The sequence below is a fragment of the Mesoplodon bidens genome (genome assembly GCF_964165515.1).
Source record: "Mesoplodon bidens genome assembly, chromosome: 6".
Classification (NCBI taxonomy): Eukaryota; Metazoa; Chordata; class Mammalia; order Artiodactyla; family Ziphiidae; genus Mesoplodon; species Mesoplodon bidens.
The window spans coordinates 76977352-77000583 of NC_138162.1; the positions used below are offsets into that span (position 1 = coordinate 76977352).

The 23232-nt window shown below is 42.1% G+C and overlaps 1 protein-coding gene across 1 annotated transcript in view; it reads right to left on the minus strand.

The window, feature by feature from the left end:
• Window positions 1-23232, minus strand: part of DOCK8 (dedicator of cytokinesis 8) — a 226762-nt gene that overhangs the window by 82459 nt on the left and 121071 nt on the right. Inside the window, exons 15-20 of the mRNA XM_081236682.1 lie at window positions 8470-8587; window positions 6940-7010; window positions 5717-5855; window positions 4998-5099; window positions 3372-3467; window positions 2445-2679 (exon numbers count right to left, since the gene is read on the minus strand). Of these exons, the coding sequence (XP_081092808.1) occupies window positions 2445-2679; window positions 3372-3467; window positions 4998-5099; window positions 5717-5855; window positions 6940-7010; window positions 8470-8587 (761 nt within the window). The remainder of the gene's footprint in view (window positions 1-2444; window positions 2680-3371; window positions 3468-4997; window positions 5100-5716; window positions 5856-6939; window positions 7011-8469; window positions 8588-23232) is intronic.

Genomic DNA, 23232 nt, shown 5'->3' on the forward strand with positions numbered 1-23232 from the left:
ATGCAGAATCTCAGGCCCCACCCGGGCCCGACTGAGTCAGAATGTGCATTTTAACAAGATGCCCAGGTCATCCTTATGCACACTATGGTTTGAGATGGGCTGTTGAACAATACAGATTCTTGGTGTACAGAATAATCTAAAAACGTATGTGTATCATGTCAGTCCCTGGACCTGTACAAACAATGCTTCTCCGTGGACACTCTCTTGCTGAGGAGCTCCAAACCCTCCACAGTCTGGCTCCACCCTACTTATCCCACCTGGTACCCTCTTCTGCTCAAATTCAACTTCCTTAAAATAAGGCAATCTTGGGCTTCCCTGGTGGCGCAGTGGTTGGGAGTCTGCCTGTCGATGCTAGGGGACGCGGGTTCGTGCCCCGGTCCGGGAAGATCCCACATGCCGTGGAGCGGCTGAGCCCATGAGCCATGGCCGCTGAGCCTGCACGTCCAGAGCCTGTGCTCCGCAACGGGAGAGGACTGCGTACCGCAAAAAAAAAAAAAAAAAAAAAAGATAAGGCAATCTTTATACTGTCCCCATCACACGTCTGCTTCTCACTTCTGCAATTTTGCTTGTGCTGCTGTCCTCACCTAGGAAGCCCTGCTTGCTCCCACCCACAAAGCATACTAACCTTTCGATGCTAAGCACCATCCCACCTCCTCAATGAAGCCTCTGACACCACTCAGTACCAGGCTTACACGACACCAAATCACAAGGTTCTTGGACTGTTTCCAGTGGGAAATTCTGTCTGTCTGATAGGCCGGAAGCCAAGTGCATTTCTCCTACTTTCTTCTCTCCCCACCATGCCTTCCATGGTGCCTGACACAGATAAGATCTGAATAAATGCTTGGAGACTAACTGCCTCTGCCTATTCTGCTTGTCCCAACACCCTGGAGTCCCAAATATTGGCTCAAAATGTGTGAATGAATGTTCTGCCAAGTGAACAAGTCTACATTCCATAGCTGGGGCCTACAAAGCAGTGCACCAAATACGTGGAGGGTGTAGAAGGAAATCCAGGGAGTGTACAGATGGCCACTCCACAGGAATCTAGCTGGAGAGGCCACAGCTACACGTGTGGAAAGTTAGCCGACAATGTAGGATGCCTTATCTGTGGAGCCACAGAAGATGCATCCCAGGATACACTGCAAACTGGGGGATTCAGAGGTCACGCTCTTCCCTAGCTCTGAAAGCTCCCCCATGTGTCCTAGGCTACAAGTTCATCTCTCCCTCCCCACCAACTTACTCATATTCCATGGCCCAACAGTGGTATCTCCTTCTTTTCTGACACTCCCAGAAAAGTGGTTTTTGACACTTTTTTCTGAACTACTTTTTTTCTGATCCAGACACTCTGGTTCTCTGCTTTTGCCAGTCACTGTCCCCATTTTGGCTTCTTTCCCTCTAACCCCCCTTCAGAGCCATCTCAATTGCAGTCTTCTTCCTGGGGGCCTTCCTCATCCTCCCAGATGGGTGTCTTCGCCATTCCCCCAACAGTATTTAGCTGTGTCCATTTGAGGACTTGTGTCCTGTGCTGCTGTTCTTTGCTATATTTTATTGTAAGTCCTCTGAAGTTCAGTATGCTCTTGATTATAATTGCAAAACCTACAACTCTAAGCATGGTACCGGCAGCATGGATGGTACCCAAAGCTATCTGCGGGGCTGGAGAGCAGAGACTAATACAAGCCCAGCTGAAAATAGTGTCAAACAAAGATGCCCTACAGCAGCCAGTCTACCCCTGCAGGAGTTGGAAGAACCACTGGACCCAGGCCCTACATGACATTATTTCCAAAGGAAGTCGTACACATTGTATTTAGTGTTCATTTGTTAAAAGTAAGCATTTGAGATGGGCGTTTGCTGCGTGCTGAGGGGAGGGGAGAATGGGGTGACTGTTCAGGAGTATGGGGTTCCATTTGAGGCTGATGAAAATGGTCTGGAATTAGATAGTAGTGACAGTTGCATTACCTCGTGAATATACTAAAAACCACCGAATTGTACACTTCAGTGAATTTTATGGTATGTGCATTTTATCTCAATAAAAAAGGGATCACATTGAATTTCCATTTAGACAGTTCCTTTCCTTCCATTTAATATGGGTTGTCTTATTTCTTTAAAACATTGGATTCCCTTGTTGGTCAAGTCAACAAAAAATATCTTAGAGGTAAAAGAAAGCCATCAATTACTAGGAATGGAATTTAAAGGATTGGCTTCAGTCATTCAACACATTAATGTAAAAAAAACCCGATAATTTTAAGCATCCTATATTAACGTTTCTTTTTTTTTAAACATCCAGGGAATCTCCAAAAAAAAAAAAAAAATAGCAGTGGACTTGGTTTCCCTTGGACTCACATCCTCAACAGAAAGATCACATTGGCCCTGCTCCCGGAACTTCTGGAAAATCATGTTTCATAAAACAAGGCACTGCCTGCCTCCTCCCAGGCCCCCAGGCCTCCTACCTGTCTGGCCAGCGATGACCATGGGCTGCACGAACAGCTGGAAGAGCTTGTCCAGCACCAGGTGCAGGAAGAGCACAAGGGGCTCCAGGCGGGAGGAGTTGAGGCAAATGATGCTGAGCTTCAGCTCGTGCTCCAGAGCCGCTTCACTGATCTTCTGGTCCAGCACGCGGATGGGGAAGGTCACCTGGCTTTCCAGGGAATGGCAGAGGGTGAAGAACTTCTCCAGGTGGTTGTCCTGGGAAGGCAGATGGCAGGCCTCATGGGTCTCATCCCCTCAACGCTCACCAGTGGATTCATAAACACAATCAGATAGCTCCTTCTAGGCAAAACCTCTTATCCAGTGTTTCAGAGCAGAAGTTCTAAGACACGGATGTTTCAGACCAGGTTATGAATTTCTTTGTAGAGTGTTGTGCACAGAATGGAACCTCTCAATAATTATTAGCTGAAGAAAAATTAATCTGGACTCTGACATGTTCTGTAAGCAGAGGCAAGGATACCAGGCAAACACACTGCCGAGATAGGGGTCTAAGCAGATGCAAAACTCAGACAGTGGCAGGAAAAGGAAGGAAAGTAGAACAACAACAACAACAAATCTGGAAGAGAAACGGCAGAATTACAGAGGGAAATGAGACAGCAACAGCAGGAAAATGTTTAAATGAAGTCTCCCCACGAAACTTCTCAACCAACAGTGCAGGTGCCGAGGTGCTTCAACATTTTTATAAGGTCTTTCTATGAAAACAACAAATAAAACCTCACAGGCTTGCAACTTCCCACACAGAACTAAAAGGGTTTTTTGGTGTTGTTTTATCCAGGCACAAAGATTTTCACTGATCTTTTATTGAACTGTCCTTAGAAGTTTCTCTGCTGAACCCCATCTTCATTATTAGCCTGCTGTTCTGATTTAAACTTGACCTGGATATTCCTTACCTGGGTGTGAACAGAAGAAACAGCTTGCACTTCAATATTGAATACTCCCTTATGTCCTTCAGCCCATTTAATGGGAGGATTCTGCAAAGGGACTTTCTGTGTTAAAAGAAAACAAATTAGCAATTCAATTCCCTTTTCTCAGTACTAACAAGCAGAGTAAAGCAACTTGACAGTAGATGTCAGGGTTATACAAATATAAATCTCCCTGGAAAACTAATATAACTGGCCTTAGAGTTAGGAGCCCTGGGTTCAAGTTCAGTTTTACACCAAATTAATTATTTTCACTTCGACAGGTCAATGAAACTTTCTGGGCCTTCATTTTCTCATGCTGAAAGAAGGGGTTTGAATCGAGTTATCTATCTAATTTAAGCTTCCATCCAGCACTGGTAATCCTTGATTCTAGGAATTAAAATAAAGTAATATCCTAATGATTTCTCCATTAATCAGGAATGTCAGGACAAAGTGTAAAATATCTTTAGAAGACATGAAATTTTAATGCTTTTGAGCGACTACAGTTTTGTTCCCTTTTAACAAAATGTTTCCAAGTAGCAGTCCTTCTAGGCTCCTGCTTTAATTACTCAAAATGACTTTTATAATATTTACATATCAATAGCCCTGTAGTCCTCAGAGACCATTTCTTGCCTTAAAATCTCAAGGGAATTGTCATTCTACAGTGTTGAGTAAGGAGGGCCTTGGCAAACCTGGCCATGTGAGTGTGGGTTTTGTGTCTCTTGCATTTTAATGGAAGGAAGCATACTGTACTTGCAAGGGTAGGATGTGTGCACGGGGTGGGGACCTTTGGAACTATCTCAGACAGAGTTACAAACTGGGGCCCAGAGCTGGATCCAGCCCACAGACAGGTGCTGTTTGGCCCAGTGTTAGAAACTGTCGAATTAGTTGCCAAACATTTGAATGTCAGAAAATTTCACATGAAAGCCTGCTTTTCTATCATCTTTTCAGAATCTGAAGATATGAAGACATTGGTCTTGCATCCCAGCATGGCACCAATGTGCAGAGCAGAGGAGTAGCTATGACCTTGTGTGGGAAGACAGTCTCCAGTGTGAACAAATTCCACCAGGACCTTGCACTCATTATGCTTATTATTTATTTATTTATTTATTTTTGCTGTATGCGGGCCTCTCACTATTGTGGCCTCTCCCGTTGCAGAGCACAGGCTCCGGACGCGCAGGCTCAGAGGCCATGGCTCACGGGCCCAGCCGCTCCACGGCATGTGGGATCTTCCCAGACCGGGGCACGAACCGGTGTCTCCTGCATCGGCAGGCAGACTGCGCCACCAGGGAAGCCCTGCCTTCCTTTTTAAAATACCCCATTCTGTAAACCCCTTTGTTATAGATAATACAAGGTAATGCTGCCTGGGTATGGGTTGTATTTACCCAACATTCTGAATTGGTGATAATCTAAATTAGTGAGGTCTTAAAACCAGTTATTTCTCCCATCCTATCAGAACAATGTGCTCACAGAAAACACCCTGTGCTGACAGATGACCGCTCCCCAAAACATGCTGAGAATCCTTGGTCATGTATAAAGGAATGGGAAGTGGCTCTGGAAAGGTGGTCCAAGACCATGGCTGGACAGGAAACAGGTGATGGCCAGCTTGCTGGTTACCTCTGCAGAATGCATAGAGTAGTTGGGTGGCAGCTTTTCCAAGGCAACTGGGAGACAGTAGGAGCCAGTTTGAAGACGTTCATTTAAGAGAATTGGCAGCCACTGAAATAGATGATGTAAAGAATAAAATGGTATTTATTACAGCATATAACTCTGGCAATTTATCTAGCTCACAATAATCAAATGCAACTAAATGATGATTAGATATTGACCAGAGCTCTTTTGGGCAGTAATTTCTGCCAAGTTCTTTAGATTTTAAATTCCCTGAGAGCTCCTGAGATGGTAATATCAATGATTCACTGCTTTCGGAGCCAAAGTAGTAGAATTTTTCTTTATAGCCAATGTGTGTGTATATCTGGAAAACATCAATGTTTATCTTACCTTTTATATATTGTAAAGAAATAACTTTTTCCCCTTGGGGAAAAAAGAGCTATTTTTATATGTGAAGCATATATATAAAATTTGGAAATAATGGACATTGTAATGCTTTTTCTACAAATGAGTATTCTTTCACTATCTCTCACCCACTACCTTTCATTCCTGAAATCGTCATTTGCTAAGTCAAGTCATCTCTGCTCTTTGCTGTAATCTGGTTTGGCACATTTTGCTACTTCTGACAGGACAAAAAGCAAGTGAATAGAATTTAGCTTTTTATCTCTGCAGGAACCTTGGATGCACCAACAACTGCAGAGTGAATCTGCAAGTGGAAAACAACTCACTGAATATCCCAGGAGACTTTCTACGGAGTTTCCTTGCTTCTGCTGACAGCTGATATGGTAGAAGGTGAACAGGAGGTGGTGATTTACTGTGAGCTTAGCAGGGAGCTTAATTTTCACTTCTTCGTAGAAGTCAGGAGACCTGTTTCAAGAGCACATTATACACAAATAACTTTTAGCAAGAATGATGGCTTCTCTGACTATAAATTGTAACACCACGGACCCTTTGCCCCTCAGAATTCGCCGGTTTGGTGTTTTATTTTTTATTTTACATCAGTCTCCTCCTAAGCTTAAAGTCCTGAGACCAAGCTTATGTCACTGGATACACTTCACTTATATAAGGCTGCTCACAAACGAAAAGCTTTGCCAGAAAAAAAAAAAATCCCTGCACACAATGGAAAAACCCAACGACTTAATTTGGACAGAGGATGAGGTTTGGAGTCCTGCTGTGACCTCCTTTTCTATCTCTACCCCAAGAACAGGGACTGGTGCACAGCCGGCACTCATCAAAGGATTTGGGGGAAACAAATGAAGGATGCAGGAAGGAAAGGGAATCTGATTTTACTGAATTATGACGTCCCAGGCAGTTTACTAAGGGCTTCACGTACATTCCTCATTTAATCCTCATTCCATTCCAAGAGGGTGGGTTCAGAGAAGTATTCAATACTTAAATGGGCCAAGGTTATCAGGCCGGGATCAAACCCAAGTTTCTCTGACCCTGTACAGATGTTCTACCTGGAAGTGTGAATAACAGTTTAGACATTATTCTCTGACTCAATTTATCCACATAAAAATGAGTGTTTCATTTCTCCTTCGGTCAACTTAAATCTTCTTAAAGTAGGTAGTGGTGAGGTGTGGATAGAAGACAAGGAGACAGACCAAGGAGGGCTGGATTTTGTTTCTGGCCCCTCCAGTACCTCAAAGCAAGGCAAGAAATTTCTCTCTTTATGGAACACCATAAGACCTCTCTATATCACACTAGAGTAGAAGGCTCCAGAAAACTCAAAACAATATTAGGTTCTTGAAGATATGTTCTTCTCCCAAACACAGTTAATGGCAAAAATCGTGGTTCTCCAACATAGAATCAGGGAACTGGCATGGATTTCCTCTGTCCCTTAGTCCCTGAATTATAAATACTGGTAGGAGGAATCACTTAGGGGATTCAGAAAAGCCAGGAGATAATAAAACAATCTTGGCATATATTTAGAACTCTGAAATATACTTACTTGTTGTGGTATGTAACAGCCGTGTAAACTTCCTGCAGAAATTCAGGCCCATTGGATCTTCCAAAGATGACCTGTTCACCAGTATAGAAAGGGCCAAATTAACTGTGGTATTTGGTTAAATCAAATCAACGATCATCAGCCCAGTAGGAGGTTCTGGTCTCATAGAGCTGCATTTTGTAAATTAAGAGTGCTGAGTTCTACAAGTGGCCTAACTGATGCAGAAGAACTGGCTATGAAGGGTAAACTGAGACCCCAGTGGCTACATCAGTGACCAAGGGCCATAGGCTTGTGAGACTAGAAAACCAGTGCTCTCTCCATCTGCCTCTTCACCTAGGGGTCTATACTACAGGGCAACGTTACAGAGTTTTGCCCTCCGTGAGAGATCCCTGGTCGAGGCTCTTTTTCCAGGCTCTTTTGCCTGGTCACTTGGGTCATCAGGACCATCACTGGCCACACGTTTATGGTGTTTAGAAAAAGACACCTCTTTGGGCCTGGGTCAGCCCTAAAGGCACATGACTTCACAAGTGGACTCACCTTTGGGTAAATTAAAAAAGAGCCCTTCCTACTAGATGCACTAATGCCCATGCCAGGTCCCAGGGCTTGGTGAGTGGTGAACAGGCTGGAGTTTGGCCCCCACTCATCCCTGGCTGGGTACCTTGGCCACCACCAGGATCTGCATAGCTGTACCTGGCAGCCCTGATGGATTTGCCAGGGGTGAGAGTGGGGAGAACCAGGGGAGTCTTCCTCTAGGATTTCTTTCCCACAACCATTGCAAAAGGATGCCTTGCATTGGGAAGGTAGGTGGGACATTAAAAAGATGGGTTTTTTTAAAAAAGTGGATATTTGAAGAATGGAAGCACTGGAAAAAAGTGACTTCCGTAGAAAGGTATATTAACTGAATTCTACACCTTAAATAAAATAGTAATAGCTAACCACCATCTCGTTTGTTGGCAGATGGTTAAAAAAATACAAATTCTGGCATTTTGGGTTCCTTAGGGAACACTGCATTATGTATTTACTGTTTGATTTACATTTTACCTCAGGATGAAGATCCATTCCTAGAAGGTGTTGAGATGGTGTATGTTTATTATTATAGGCAGTACTTTCTATTATATTTATCTCTAGATGTGGACTGGGGCTTAGGTAGATGTGTACCGCAGTGCACATCTGAAAGTACAGCAAGCATGGCTGACACCTTGGGCCTGTCTTTCTACTTCTTATTGGGTTAGGGTGGCATGGAAAGAATTCATGATATTTTTCAGTCTTCTAAAATGATTTGCATTTCTAAATTTCCCAGCTCACTGTGGAATAAGTTGGGAAAGAGACTTTCGATCGAGGCTGACCCTGCTTCCCCATCAGTATCCTGGGAGCAATACTGGACCAGCCACAAAGGCCCTTACACATGATCAGTCGTACTGACCTGAATCAACACACACTCTACGCTGATCAGCCCTTGATTTTCTCTGTGTGAACCAGCAAGGGAAGTTCAGCCCACCCTGGTTTGAGGCAAATGTTTATTTCCCTCATTACCGGCATAGCATTGCTGGCATCCTCTCCACACATAAACTGGATCTTGATTGTGATGTTCCGGGCAGATGCTAGTTTGTTAGCAAAGTTCAGCCTCTGTGGGTAGACATAGAGAAGGTTTCTGGAAAACAAAAGATGAGGAACCAATCAGTAAGGTCTATAGTTTCTTTTAACCAAGTTCTTCAGGGAATGCTAAAGCCTGCACTCATGGGATGATTGTTCTGAAGGAGTTTTTCCTTTCTGAAGTGAATTACTTTTGGAGAGTGAGTTACTGTTGATTCTTCCTCTTCAGCTGCAGTGATCTGATAATAACCAACATTGTTCTCTGTTTTGCTACACAGACAGAGGTGCCTGCTGCAGCTGAGAAAGTCTTGGAATGTCTTGGAATGTGCAAATCTGCCTAGAGGTAACTATATGTCTGATACAAAGATAAGAAGGCAAAACGTTCAATTCATTTTAAACAAAACACATGGCCATAGACAATGGCCTAATTTCAGTTCTCCTCTTTCTCCTTTCTAATGTTATGCAGTAGTTCAAAAAAAATTTTTTTTTTAATCTTAGTTTGGCCACGCTGTGCGGCATGCAGGATCTTAGTTCCCCGACCAGGGATTGAACCTGCGCCCCCTGCAGTGGGAGCGCAGAGTCTTAACCATTGGACCACCATGGAAGTCCCAGTAGTTTCCATGTTTTATTGGCATGACTTTCTATATTGGTTTAACTTTCTTTTTTCGGCTGCCTTGGGTCTCAGTTGTGGCACGCGGGATCTTTTGTTGTGACGTGCCAGCTCTTCGTTGCGGCGCACGGGCTTCTCTCTAGTTGTGGCGTGCAGATTTTCTCTCTCTAGTTGAGGTGCACAGGCTCAGTAGTTGTATCACGTGGGCTGTGTCCCACGTCATGTGGGATCTTAGTTCCCCGACCAGGGATCGAACCTGCGTCCCCTGCATTGGAAGGTGGATTCTTTACCACTGGACCACCAGGGAAGTCCCTAACTTTCTTTTCTTACATAAGATGACAGTTCAAACTTCCAAGCCCAATTAGCTACATAACATAATACAAAACTATGAATAATATATCCATCCATTCAAAAAATACAGGACAGGTACCAGGCTGACTATAATTTTGTATATTTTTTCTTTCTGTTTGCATTATTACTACTATAACCCACTAAAAGGTAAGCTCCATGAAGGCAGGGATTTTTATCTGATGTTTTTGATTCACTGATGCATCTTCAGCAGCTAGAACAGTGCCTGGGACATAGTAGGTGTTAAAAAAAAATACTTGTTGAATAAAAGAATGAATGTATATACTTTCAATCATATTCCTGATTTAAAGAAACAATAGTGATACTAATATTTATAAGGTACTTATCCTAAGTTGGGCAGTGTTTCAAATACTTCGTATTTATTAGTTTAATTCTCATAATTATTCTATAGGTAGATACTATTTTGATGGCATCATCCCCACATCACAAATGAGGGAAAAAATGACATACAGTTAGTGAATGGCAATCAAGAATTAAAGTCAGGGCTTCCCTGGTGGCGCAGTGGTTGAGAGTCCGCCTGCCGATGCAGGGGACACGGGTTCGTGCCCCGGTCTGGGAAGATCCCACATGCCGCGGAGCGGTTGGGCCCGTGAGCCATGGCCGTTGAGCCTGCGCGTCCGGAGCCTGTGCTCCGCAACGGGAGAGGCCACAACAGTGAGAGGCCCACGTACAGCAAAAAAAAAAAAAAAAAAAAGAATTAAAGTCAGGCACTCTGGTTCCAGAGCCATGCTCTTAACCTTATCTAAGCTATATCCCCTCAGATAAGACTGCCATTAAGCAAAAGAATAAGAATGGCCTTTTCAGACTATGTTATTCATGACATCTCTCAGAGGCAAGCTTGCCTTAATTCTCTGGATCTTATTAACAGTTGAGTGTCAACAGTACACCAAAGGCTGACTCAACTGTGTCATGTTCTCTGGGAAAATGTCTTGTCTTCCTCACCCTTGGTCCACTATTCTAACTCCTAGGTAACACATTCTCCCCAAATGGACACATTCTTGCCCCAAAGGCTTCAAGATGACAAAACAGCCTTTGTGTGAACTAGACACCAGGAGAGCAGTGACCAAGAAGGAGTGCCAGGTGACCAGATTTTCCCTCTGTGAATATAGGCTCTCATAATACTTTACAAGGATTTGCATATTAATTGATACCAGGGTTTCAGCCTCAGCACTGTTGACATTTTGGACTGGACAATTCTTTGCTGAGGGGCTGTCCTGTGCACTGTAGGCTGTTCAGCAGCATCCCTGGCCTCCACCCACTAGATGTTAGTAGTATCTCCCCCCTACTCAGTTGTGACAACTAAAAAGGCCTCCAGATATTGCCAGATGTCCCCAGGTGGGGCAAAGTCACCCTCATCTGAGAACCACTGAGCTATACATGTGAATTTTGCATTATAGATCTATACAACTATACCTGGCAAATTTCCTATCTTTAATAGATGTAGTCCGTGCCACCTACTGGGTCCATACTCACATGTAAGGTTTGTTCCATTGGAAAAGAGTAAAGTCAATACTCAAGTACGAGGTAGGAGAAGGAAAATTTTAAAGTTTGATTTATGAAGTCTGGGGTAGTCAGGAACTGAAAAACCAAAAGAGAAAGACTAGGCTGACCAACTCTAACCTCTACATTGTCATAACCACAATGATCCTCCATCCTGTGTGTGTGCATGTGTGTATGTGCGTGCATGTATGTAAATGGTCTTTCTGGACCAGTATTTGCATAAATCCATGAATTTACCCCATGGATCTTCCTTGCTACAACAATATCAAGAGTGACAACACTAATAACCACAACCCTGGACAAGTCACAGTGAATGGCCTAGTGGACCTGCATCTGATGGTCATGCAGATGAGAAACTGAGGCCCTGAGAGGTGAAGTTAACAGTTCACTCCATGAATTAGCCACCAGTTGGGCACAGTGTCCAGTTCAGTGCTGTTCTGACCCTACAACATGGATGTCTCAGTGCCGCTTTCCAAATCTTTCTCTGTCACACTGAGGGACCCCAATCTCAAGGCAGGCAGATAGAGTTGAACCTCAGATGCTGTCAGGAGAGGCATGGACGTAGTAACAATGGCAGAAGGCAGTTCACGGTTGGGATGCAGGGATCTGTGTGGGGTATACTCCCCTCTCTGCATGAGAGAGGCTGCATGCAGAGAGGGGAGTATAATGGCTGCATGATCTTCCATATTATGAGGGTGCCATAATGTACACAGTCTCCAAAAATAAGCACTAAGATTTTTTCCTTTTTTGTCAGTTACGAAGCTGGGATGAACACTTTCTCTGTCTTGCCCCTCTGCAATGCAGTATACTTCTGGGAGAATCCGTTTTAGTTCTATATAGTTCAGTTTCTTCATCTTTGAGTTAATTGAAAAGACACCAATCAACCTTTCTTTATGCTGTGCTTGAAGAAATAATGAGCAAGAGTTTGTAAAAATGCTTTGAAGTAGCTAGATGAAAGGGTCTGTGTAGATCACAATGGTAGTAGCCCTGCCAGAATACATAAGCAAGTCAGCTGTCACCACACTCCTCTCCTACATCCCAACACAGGGGCACCACCTACCTATCCCACACATCCCCCAACACCAGTCAACAATTTTGCACACGACTTCCAAAGGGTTTGCTGACCCCCTATATTCAAACATCATCACCACGGGCATACAGTGTTCTGCCCGTACTGAATGCACTTTCCACACAGTACCGAGCAGGAAGGAAACATCAAGAGAATTTAGTCCAACATCCCTTTCTGCAGGCCACAAGCCGACTCCCAGAGACATTAAATGACTTTGCTTAAGAATTTTTTTAAGAAGATGCATTTCCCAAGTATCATCATAGTTCTTACTGGCAAGAATGCCAAGTGATATGTTTTGTTAAATCTGTATGATTTTTAAGAAATGAATATAAGAAAATAATAGTGTTTTCTCTTGGAAGGGAAGATCTACCTGCAGGATCAGTGATGCACAGAGGCTCAACCAGATAAGAGTAATGATCAACAAACTGATAAACAGCCGCATACATTTTATATATGGTAAATTAAGTGTCATATTAGCTAGAGAAAAATCCTAAGAATTATATTATCTAATGATTTTTGAGAAGCTCACCCATAACTGAAATAGGAATCCCTTGTTAAAGCAAAGTTATTTTGAAAGTTTCTCCAGTAACTACAGGTCCAGTGTAAGTGCAGTTCATTTAGTATAATCTCATCTTTCCCCAAATACAGGCAAAAATGCTTCTCTTCAGTCATATGCATCACAACATAGAACAGGACATTTGGTATTCATCAACAGTTTTCTCTCCAAAGCCACTTCAGATGGCTTCTCTTGATTATAAACTATTTTAGAAATTTTAAATTCTTTCCACTGATTCAGCAATTGCCCCTCAACTTATTTTTAAACTGCCGGGATTAAGCAGCTCCAGGAAGTTAGAGGTTAACTTGTAGAATTTGGTCATTATTAGATCTAATTGTTGACCAAGCTCTCTCTGCTCTTTACTCTCTTGGGACTATCCTCCATTTCTTTTGCTGAAAACAGGTTAACTCAAGGGACCTTGAAAACTTTCAAAGCCGCAATGCCAAAAACATCAGTTTGGCTTCTCCTAAGTTTAGCCTATTCTTTATCCACTGCAAGGAAACAAAGAGAAAAGCTGCCCTACAAAACAGAAAGACAACCTACAGAATGGAAGAAAATCTTTGCAAACAATACAACTGACAAGGGAATTATCTCCAAAATATACAAACAGCTCATACAACTCAACATCAAAAAAAACAAACAACCCAATCAAAAACTGGGCAGAAGATCTAAATAGACACTTCTCCAAAGAAGACATATAGATGGCCAATAGGCCTATGAAAAGATGCTCCAAGTCACTAATTATTAGGGAAATGCAAATCAAAACTACAGTGAGGTATCACCTCACCCCGGTCAGAATGGTCATCATCAAAAATTTACAAATAACAAATGCTGGAAGGGGTGTGGAGAAAAAGCAACCCTCCTATACTATTGGTAGGAATGTAAATTGGTACAGCCACTGTAGAGAACACCATGGAAGTTCTTTAAAAATCTAAAAAGAGAGCTATCATATGATCCTGCAATCCCACTCCTGGACAAGTATCTGGAGAAAGCCATAATTCAAAAAGATACATGCACCCCAATGTTCAATGCTGCACTATTTACAATAGCCAAGACATGGAAGCAACCTAAATGTCCATCGACAGACGAATGGATAAAAATGTGGGGTATATATATTTTATATATATATATATATATATATATATATATATATAAATGTATGTATGGAATGGAATACTACTCAGCCATAAAAAAATAATGAAATAATGCCATTTGAAGCAACATGGATGGACCTAGAGATTATCATACTAAGTGAAGAAGCCAGACAAAGATAAATATCATGATACCGCTTATATGTGGAATCTAAAAAAAAAAAAAAGATACAAATGAACTTATTTCCAAAACAGAAAGAGACTTACAGACCTAGAAAACAAACTTATGGTCACCAAAGAGGATATGGGGGGAGGGGGGGAGGGATAAATTAGGAGGCTGGGATTAACATATACATACTACTATACATATAATATATATTATATATAATATATATTATGTATATATACATTTCAGATTATTTTCCCTTATAGGTATATATATAATATATATACATATACATATGTAGGTATAACTGAATTGCTGTACACCTGAAACTAACACAATATTGTAAATCAACTATACTTCAATTTAAAAAAAGTGTGAGTATACACATTAATAAAAACATTGCTGACCAAAAAAAAAAAAAAAAGCTACCCTGTCACGGGTTCAGTGTTCTCCCCCAGAGGCTTCTCCAGCTCCAAGTGGAGCTCAAGGAGCAAGTGAGCTAGAGCAAAAAGCATCCTGGCCACCTGATTAAACAACTGGATGCTCTGAACACCTCTTTAGCTGAGCTTCTAACACAACTCAGCCAGCAGAAGAGGATGAAAGGAGGCCTTGAGAGGAGAGCTGAGCAGCCTCAGCCCGACAAGAGGACAGAAGGCCTCCATCGGCTGGTTGCAGGGATGAAGCCCAGGGAGAAATTCAACGAGAAGCTAAAATCGCTAGAGCAGAAGCTGCGGGAAGCTGCGTTATTCAAGACAGGTGGGCTCTCTCTGACTAGGGTGATGGGTGCCATCATGGTGAGTAGATCGTTATTGATAATTTGAGTTAACCATGATTTTAACAGATTGGAAGATAAGCCACAAGGGTAAGATGCATCAAGTTGGGCTTATTTCTCCTGTGCAAAAGCCTGGTTAAAAAGAGTAGTGGTGGGCTTCCCTGGTGGCGCAGTGGTTGAGAGTCCGCCTGCCGATGCAGGGGACACGGGTTCGTGCCCCTATCCCGGAAGATCCCACATGCCGCGCAGCGGCTGGGCCCGCGAGCCATGGCCGCGGAGCCTGTGTGTCCGGAGCCTGTGCTCCGCAACGGGAGAGGCCACAGCAGTGAGAGGCCCGCGTACAGCAAAAAAAAAAAAAAAAAAAAAAAAAAAAAAAAGAGTAGTGGTACAGATTAATCCTTTGGGATGTAAATACTTACGTATCTTCTGTGGCTGATAATGCCAACCTAAACCATGTTTTGAATAAAAACATATTTGTGTCACTCACTACCACACCTGCCAAGGAGTACATAGAGAACCACTCAGTCATGCCATAAAGCCAGAAGCCTAGCCTGCTATACTCTGAGAATATTATAGGGCCTTGGAAATCCCAAAGAGAGCCAAAGGATTAACTGTAGCTGTTCAGGTCAGACAATCCTTGGGTGCTACTTATGTATCTCTTTGAAAGTGAGACTGAAGTGAGTTAAATGGCTTATACTCATTGCATAATGTGGAGTGAAAATTTAGAATATAACACATTCTGTACGAAAGGGGCGTAAATATTCAGAAGTTGAATATGCGTAAAGGATAAGGGCTAAAAGATGATCTGGGGAAATGAAAAAGGTAATGTGATTTTGAGAGGAACTGGTGTCAATTTTGGTTTTCTTTCTGTTATTTCACTATAGAACCTGTAACAAAGTAATAATATCAAATACATGTTTAAAAAAAAAAGAAAAAAAGGAGAAAAAAAAGAATTGCAGGTTTTGTGGCCTGGGTTATCTTCATTGTCTTTTGAGTATCAGTAATGCCTGTAACCTAAGCTTCTTTTATACCAGGGAAGATGGGCTTGTATGGAGACCTATGATTAGTGACCCTAGCCAGGTAAGAACTTGGGTGAGAATGTCCTTTAAAAAACTGCAAAATGTTCTACAAATAGAAGGTGGACAAGCCAATTTCCTCACCTGTAATAGAAAGGTTGGAGTTAAGTCTCAAATGCAATGATACTCCAAAAGTGCTTAGTAAACTGCAATGTGACACAAATGAAGATTCTCTTCCTATCAAAATTGTAAAACAGCTGAGTGGACTTTATAATGCAATTTTAAACACTCTGCAGGACTGTGAGATCTTAAAACATATTACTTACAGAATGGATCAATTTCTCTGGGTTTCTCTCTCCACCTTTCAATTTATCTATGCCTCTCGTATATCTCTTGGTGGCGCTCTCTCTCTTTCTCTCTCTCTCCCTCTCTCTCACCCACCCACCCTGTCTTTAATCCGTGTGTGTGTCTCTGCCTCTCTTTCAGTATCCCTCAGTTTCTCTCTTTCTGTCTTTCTGATACAGCCTCTACCATCTTTTTCTCTCTCCCATGGCCTCTCAGAAAGGCAAAATGCTCTTTTTGCGGGGGCACTCCTTCAGTTTCATCTAGTCACTGAAATCCATTTCCTTACAAGTTCACAAGCGTTTGATGATTTTCCACCCTGAGCCAGGCCTGGGTTACAGGCAGGGCTGTTTCTTTCTCTCAGGATGACAGGTACAGAGCCCAAGATCTATGAACGTCTCAGGATTCCAAAAAAAACGCCTGAGACCCTCAAAAATGATTAGCTCCAAAATATGAAAAGTAAAACCTCAAAATCAAAATTAATGAATTTTAAATTAAATGCTTACCAAAAATTGCAAACCTAGAGATACTATTTTGTTTGTTTGTTTGTTTGTTTTTGCGGTACGCAGGCCTCTCACTGTTGTGGTCTCTCCCATTGCAGAGCACAGGCTCTGGACACGCAGGCTCAGAGGCCATGGCTCACGGGCCCAGCTGCTCCGCGGCTTGTGGGATCTTCTCGGACCGGGGCATGAACCCACGTCCCCTGCATTGGCAGGCGGACTCTCAACCACTGCACCACCAGGGAAGCCCAAGATACTATTTTGAGGTACCTATGCAAGGTAAGAAGCTGAGGAGGCGGTTTTATTTTTTAGTCACATTTCATTTCCAGGAAAATTTATTTTAAATGTAATAGTAAAAGTAGCTAATAATATTTATTTTTTACCTCTTGCAGGCACCATTCTAATAACAGCTAATAGTACCAATGACAGGTACTACTATTTAGCCTCATTAGACAGATGATAAAACTGAGGCACAGAGAGGTTGCATAACTTGCACAAGGTAACACAGCTGGCAAATGGCACAGGGCAATTCAAATGCGAGTGCCCTGAAAGTCATACTAGACCCACTGCCCATAACCTTTGCTGCTTCTAAGAACAGTAAACAGTTTCTTTGGTCAACAATCAGACTCATCAGAACTTTATCATGATGTGGTTTTTTATTAAATTGTTCAAGGGCTAAAGGATGTTTCACCAAGCAAACTATAAGAGTTTTTTTTTTTAAGTTTAAAATAACAAAGGTTAAAAAGTTTAAAATAACTGAGGAGATGAGAGTGAGTACTGTCCCTCAGTGTTAGAAGTTTTGGTGTTTTAAATACATCAAGTGCAAATGAAGTTAGAAATCTCAGAGTTTAGTATTTGGAATATTCTGGAAATAGGAAACCTGCAAGCCTAAAGTGGCTATATATTTTAAGTGGGATCATGCTTTGTAAATGCTTTTGGATGAGCTGACTTTGCTACTCAAAGGACATCCAGAGAGGAGCAGCATCAGCATCACCTGGGAGCCAGTTAGGATGCATTGCAGACCTGCTGAATCAGAACGTGCGTTTTAACAATACCCCAGGTGATTCAAATGCACATTCAAGTTTGACAAGCACTGATCCAAGGGAACTGGTCTGTTTCTTAATTTGACAGATGTATGAAACCTGTAGTTCAGGGTTTTTTTGTTTTGTTTTTGTTTTTTGTTTTTGGTTGCTAGGAAGCTCAAAGTCAAATTTGCAGCTGACTTTGTAAGAAAATGTAGAGGACCTTAACCTTACCCAGATTTATACCAATTTCCTTCTCCTTATTTTCCTTTCACCCAGAAATTTTATTCCTTGTTACACAATCTCCATAAGCTGCCTCACATACTTTTTTTTAGAATGGGAATATTTATAAATAACTGCACAAAAATAAAATATTTGCTACCTCCTGTCTTGTTGTTCCATGGTCTCATGCCATTATTTGTGTTTATTCCTATTTCTAATACTTTAGGTTAGATCAAATCACAAACTCACAAAGGAATCAGTGAAAAACGGAAAATGGGAAGAAAACCCCTAACATGTAGGGTGAAGAGAACATTCCATCTTCAGAAATCAGAGCAAGAGAAATGGAATGTGAGACTTGTTCTAGGACACCAGTCAGAATCCACACAAGGCTGCCTGCCCTGCGAAGTGGCACAAGAATGGAAGGAGGCACCGGGGATGCTGTCACAAGCAGCAGCTTGCCCCTTAGTAACCTCTGTGCTCTGTGGGCTAGGCTGCAATGCTTTGTATAAGTGTTGGCACTGTATCCTGAACATTGCGGACCTCTACCCTCTGCCCCCACAAAAAGCAAACACGGTTAAGAAGCCAGAGACAAAATGTTACTGTATTGTTTAGAAACACTACAATGACCCAATATGCTCTCTCCATAGTCTTCTTATGTTAAAATAATGCACTCAAAACCAGAAATCAAATGAGAGAGAGAAAAACAAAAAACAACAGCAAACTCTAATACTTGTTATTACACCATTTTCAAGACTTTTGCAGGGAAAATGGTCTATGCTTTCTCAACTGATGAACTACAACTTGAACATCAAATATGGTGTCTTTACATAGGACAGCTATTATAAGTACTAAGAATCTGTCTTCCAACATGAACTAACTAAATGCTCACAGCTCCTATATTTGCAGAGTACCTTTTCTGTTACATCAATCCCTATCCCTTCTTTTTATGAGATAAGATAAAAAGTTCCACTTAAGTGAGAGCTTGAAAAGCCAGCATTCCTATGAAATAATGCAGGACCTCAAGCTGGGGCAAAGAAAATGTTACCTTTTAGAAACAAGTGAAAGCACCCTAGCTCTCCTTAAAACCCACTTAACTTGTTTAGGAAAAGTCCAGCTAGTTTTCAATAGCAAAAGACCCAAAGGGAAAGTTGGGATGTTTATGATCCTAGGCTTTATCTAGATCAGATTCCCATTGAAAAGAATCACAAATACATAAGCATTTGAAACATGCTGGGGAAAATTGACTGCTTCAAGAAAAAATAAATAAATATCTAACCTTGCTTGAAACGTTTTTTTAAAGATACTTTGTTGAACTGGCTGAAATTTTACCAGTTAAGATATTCATGTTACCATATGCTCTTTTGAAACTCTGCTTAGCAGATTGAACGTATTAAGTGGTTTATATATCATTCACTCCCACCCTTAGTATGAATTAGTTTACCCAGATTTTTCCTTCTTACAAAGAGGTTAGATTTAGGGGCTGTTAGGTGTGAGTGGTGAAAGGAAATAAAAAGGATGACCTGGTAATTGTTAACCATGAGGCACTGCTTTGAGGAAGATTCCCCAGTTGCCTAGGGTGTCAGGGAGAGTGACAAAGTAAGGGGAAGTTGGAAAAGTACCCAAATCCAGATTTTTTTATTCCACAATTTTTTTTCTATAACTTTCTTTTTTTTTTTTTTTGTGGTATGCGGGCCCCTCACTGTTGTGGCTTCTCCTGTTGCAGAGCCCAGGCTCCGGACGCGCAGGCCCAGCGGCCACGGCCCACGGGCCCAGCCACTCCGTGGCATGTGGGATCCTCCCGGACCGGGGCACGAACCTGTGTCCCCTGCATTGGCAGGCGGACTCTCAACCACTGCGCCACCAGGGAAGCCCCTCTATAACTTTCTTAAACTTGACACTGACAACACAGTCAAAATAGTCACTGGATAACTGCAGCTCTTTCAACTCCCAGCTACCATCATGGAATCCATGATGTGGTTTTAAGGTCTAAGTTATTTGGATATTCTTTGTGATTCTCACTTAGGGAGGGCTCAGATATTTGTTAAATAGGTCAAGCTCTCAGTTGGCTTATTAGCCTATTTTCAGTGGGTTTTTATGGATGACTAGAAAATATTTAATAAGAATGTATTTTATTTTACATGAGCAGAGTTTGGAACTACTTCAGCAATATACATTTCAGACATCCTATAAGACTCACCCTTCCACACGTACATTCTGTATTTCACTCAGAGGATTTATATAGGTTTTATATACGTATATAGATGAACAGATGCTTGGGTGGTGAGTCTATGATAGGGTGTAAGGCGGGGAGTGTGGTAGGTAAGGTGCCACATGCTGGGCAATGGGAAAAAAGACCCCATTCCTTAATATGTACAGCTTAGGGTTTTTTCCTACTACTATGAGTCTAAGAAAACTTGGGAAATCTCCTTTAACCTAGGTGAAAAAAATGTTCCCCTGCATGGTAAGCTTGTTTCTTTGGAGTGTGGGTTAGTGAGGAGGGCTGGGCTGGGAGCCGGGCCAGGGACGGACTCGTCTCACCTTAGAGGATCTGTCAAGAAGCTGTTAATTTTCTGTTAGGGAGAGGTGTAGTGTCCTAAAAATATACCAGGCTCCACAAGGAGCCTGGTCCTCTGCAGCAGCAGAAGTAATCCACCCTCCCTCCCTCACCTTCCCACCTCCCCACACTCCTTCAAATTCACACAGCTGGAGTGCCCCAACTTTTGGTAGCTTGGTTAAGAACTATGGTAGCAGCTCCTAAGGCTCCCAATGACGCCTGCCTCCTGGTGTTCTCACCCTCTGTAATTCCCTCCCCTCAAGTGTGGGCTGGACCTAGTGACTCATTTCTACCCAATAGGATACAGCAAGATTAGGTTACAAAAAGACCCTGGCTGCTATCTTGCTTTCTGTCTCTCTCTCTCTTTCTCGCTTATTCTGAAGACCCCAGTTGCCATGTTGTGAGCTGCCCTACAGAGAAACCAATACAGCAAGGAATTCGAGGGGATCTCTTGCCAACAGCTAGAGAGGACCTAAGGCCCTTAGTTTAACAACCAGAGAGGAACTGAACACTGTCAACAACTTCAGGAGTGAGCTTGGAAGTGAATTCTCCCCTTGTTGACCCTTGGGGTGATCCCAGCCTTGGCTGACATCTTGACTGTGGCCTTTGGAGAGCCCTGAGTCAGAGGCACTCAGCTAAGCCACACCTGGATAACCCACATAATCTGTGAGATAACAACTGTTGTTTCATGCTGCAAAGTTTTGGTTATGCAGCAATAGGTAACTGATACAAGTATATACATTTTTTAAAAGTATATGTTAGGTATTTGCTGATATTTAAACATGTGATTCCTTTAAAAATCCTTTACCTTGTAACATTTCTGCCTCTTAACTGTATCTCAGGGTTCTTATTCCTGCTCTAAGGAATATAATATCATGACTATCTAGAGGAAAATACTCAACATCAAAATAGCCTCTATGGAGTCCATCCAATCACCAACTAAGTATAAAAACTTGAGAATTTAAAAGTATATGAATAACTAAATTTTCTTTGGTTGTAGTTTTGATTTTATTCACTGAATTAATGTTTCTTAAAGAGGCTGTGACAGGTCAGATAAAAGAGGAGAAGAATGCTTTAAAGTACCGACCACAAATACCTTCCTCCTCCCTTAAAACATCAAATTTTTAATGAAAGTTTCCCCCAAACAAAACAACAATTTCAACATATTTGGCTTTGCCAAACATATGTTTGGTAAATATTCAAACATTTCAACAATATTTGGTTTTGTGAAAGACCTAAAATTCAAGTTTAAAGACACCATTTTGATGCCAAATCTGGACAACATTTTTCAAAAGGCCACTAGGCAGAATTGTCACGTGGAGGACTAACACGAACCAACCTGCATGTTCTTTTGAGAGACAGAGGGAGCACATTTTTTCCAGGCTTTGCAAATAGTTTCCTAAAACAAATCTGCCAACTGAAAAAAACTCATACACATACCAGAAAATTTCCAAGTTTTGCTGTTGCTGAAGCTGACTTTTTTCTTTGGGTTTGAGGCAGAACTTTTACTAGTCCCCTACCCATTAAAAAAAAAAAAAACAGCCAATGAATAAATCAATACTATTGATTAAAATGCTTGCTTTAACATTCCTGATAATTTTAATATTGGCAGATGTCTTGGTTTGGGTTGGGGAAGAAAATATTGGAATTGGAGGAAACAGCAAGCCTACTAAGAAATAAATTGTTCAGATGTCCCCAGCTACTTCTAGAAACATATGCCTGCTTTGGGTACTTGGTGAGAGAGAAGGCTTGTCTGGGTTTTGGAGGCAGGAGAACCTGCAAAGATCTCAAGTGACTGCAGGACAAAGTTGCATGCGTGTCTTTCTGTAGATCAATGTGATTGTGAGGGGTTCCAGTGTCTCCAGGAGACTGCGGTTTACCTCCAAGGAGAGGCAGTCCTCCTCTTTGTCTCTCTCAGCACTAAACATTGTGCCTGGCACACGGTCGGGGCTCAAAAGTATGTTAGGTGATTGCATGAACTTTATTCATAGGGTGACAAGTATTGCTCAGTTGGTGACATTCTCAAAGGACAGGTATCTGGGACTTCCCTGGTGGTCCAGTGGTTAGGACTCTGCGCTTCCACTGCAGGGGGCGTGGGTTCGATCCCTGATCGGGGAACTAAGATCCCGGGTGCTGTGATGTGTGGCCAAAAACAAAAAAACAAACAAAGGACAGGTATCCTGCTCTATGACAGAGGGTGAGGAAGGAGGAGAGGGAAGAGTTCTCGCTGCCCACACTCACACCAGAGTGACAAGTCCACAAGGGGCTATGCCATCCCCAGACCATTTGGAAGGTTGAGTAACAGTCATTGTTATGGACTTCTTCCTGACCTAGAAACACAAAGAGGCAGCACTTTGTTGGCTGCTGGCTGGGATACGGATTTTGGATTTTCGTGCTAGAGTTGGTTTCGTTTCAACTCAACTCTGGGAGAAGACTTTAGAGAGCATATAAAAGAAGTGTATCTCTCTCCGGGCTCTTGTGCCCAGAGCCTGAAACTAATATAATATTGTAAATCACCTATACTTCAATAAAAAAGCATGTTCCCTTTAAATAAATTAATAAATAAAAGTAAAAAATGTAACTCCAGGAAAAGATGAGAAATGGGCTTTGAGATGTTCTTATTGCTAAATATATAATTATTAGTCTAGGCATGGAAATCTCTTTAAAATCATTAAAATGAGCCATTGAATTGAGCTCCTCTACTTTTATCTTTATTAAACTGTAATATTTCTATTTCTGAACCATTGCATGGATCTCAGTTTACATTTCTTTTTTTTTTTTTTTTTTTTTGCGGTACGCGGGCCTCTCACCGCTGTGGCCTCTCCCGCTGCAGAGCACAGGCTCCGGACGCGCAGGGTCAGCAGCCATAGCTCACGGGCTCAGCCGCTCCGCGGCATGTGGGATCTTCCCGGAC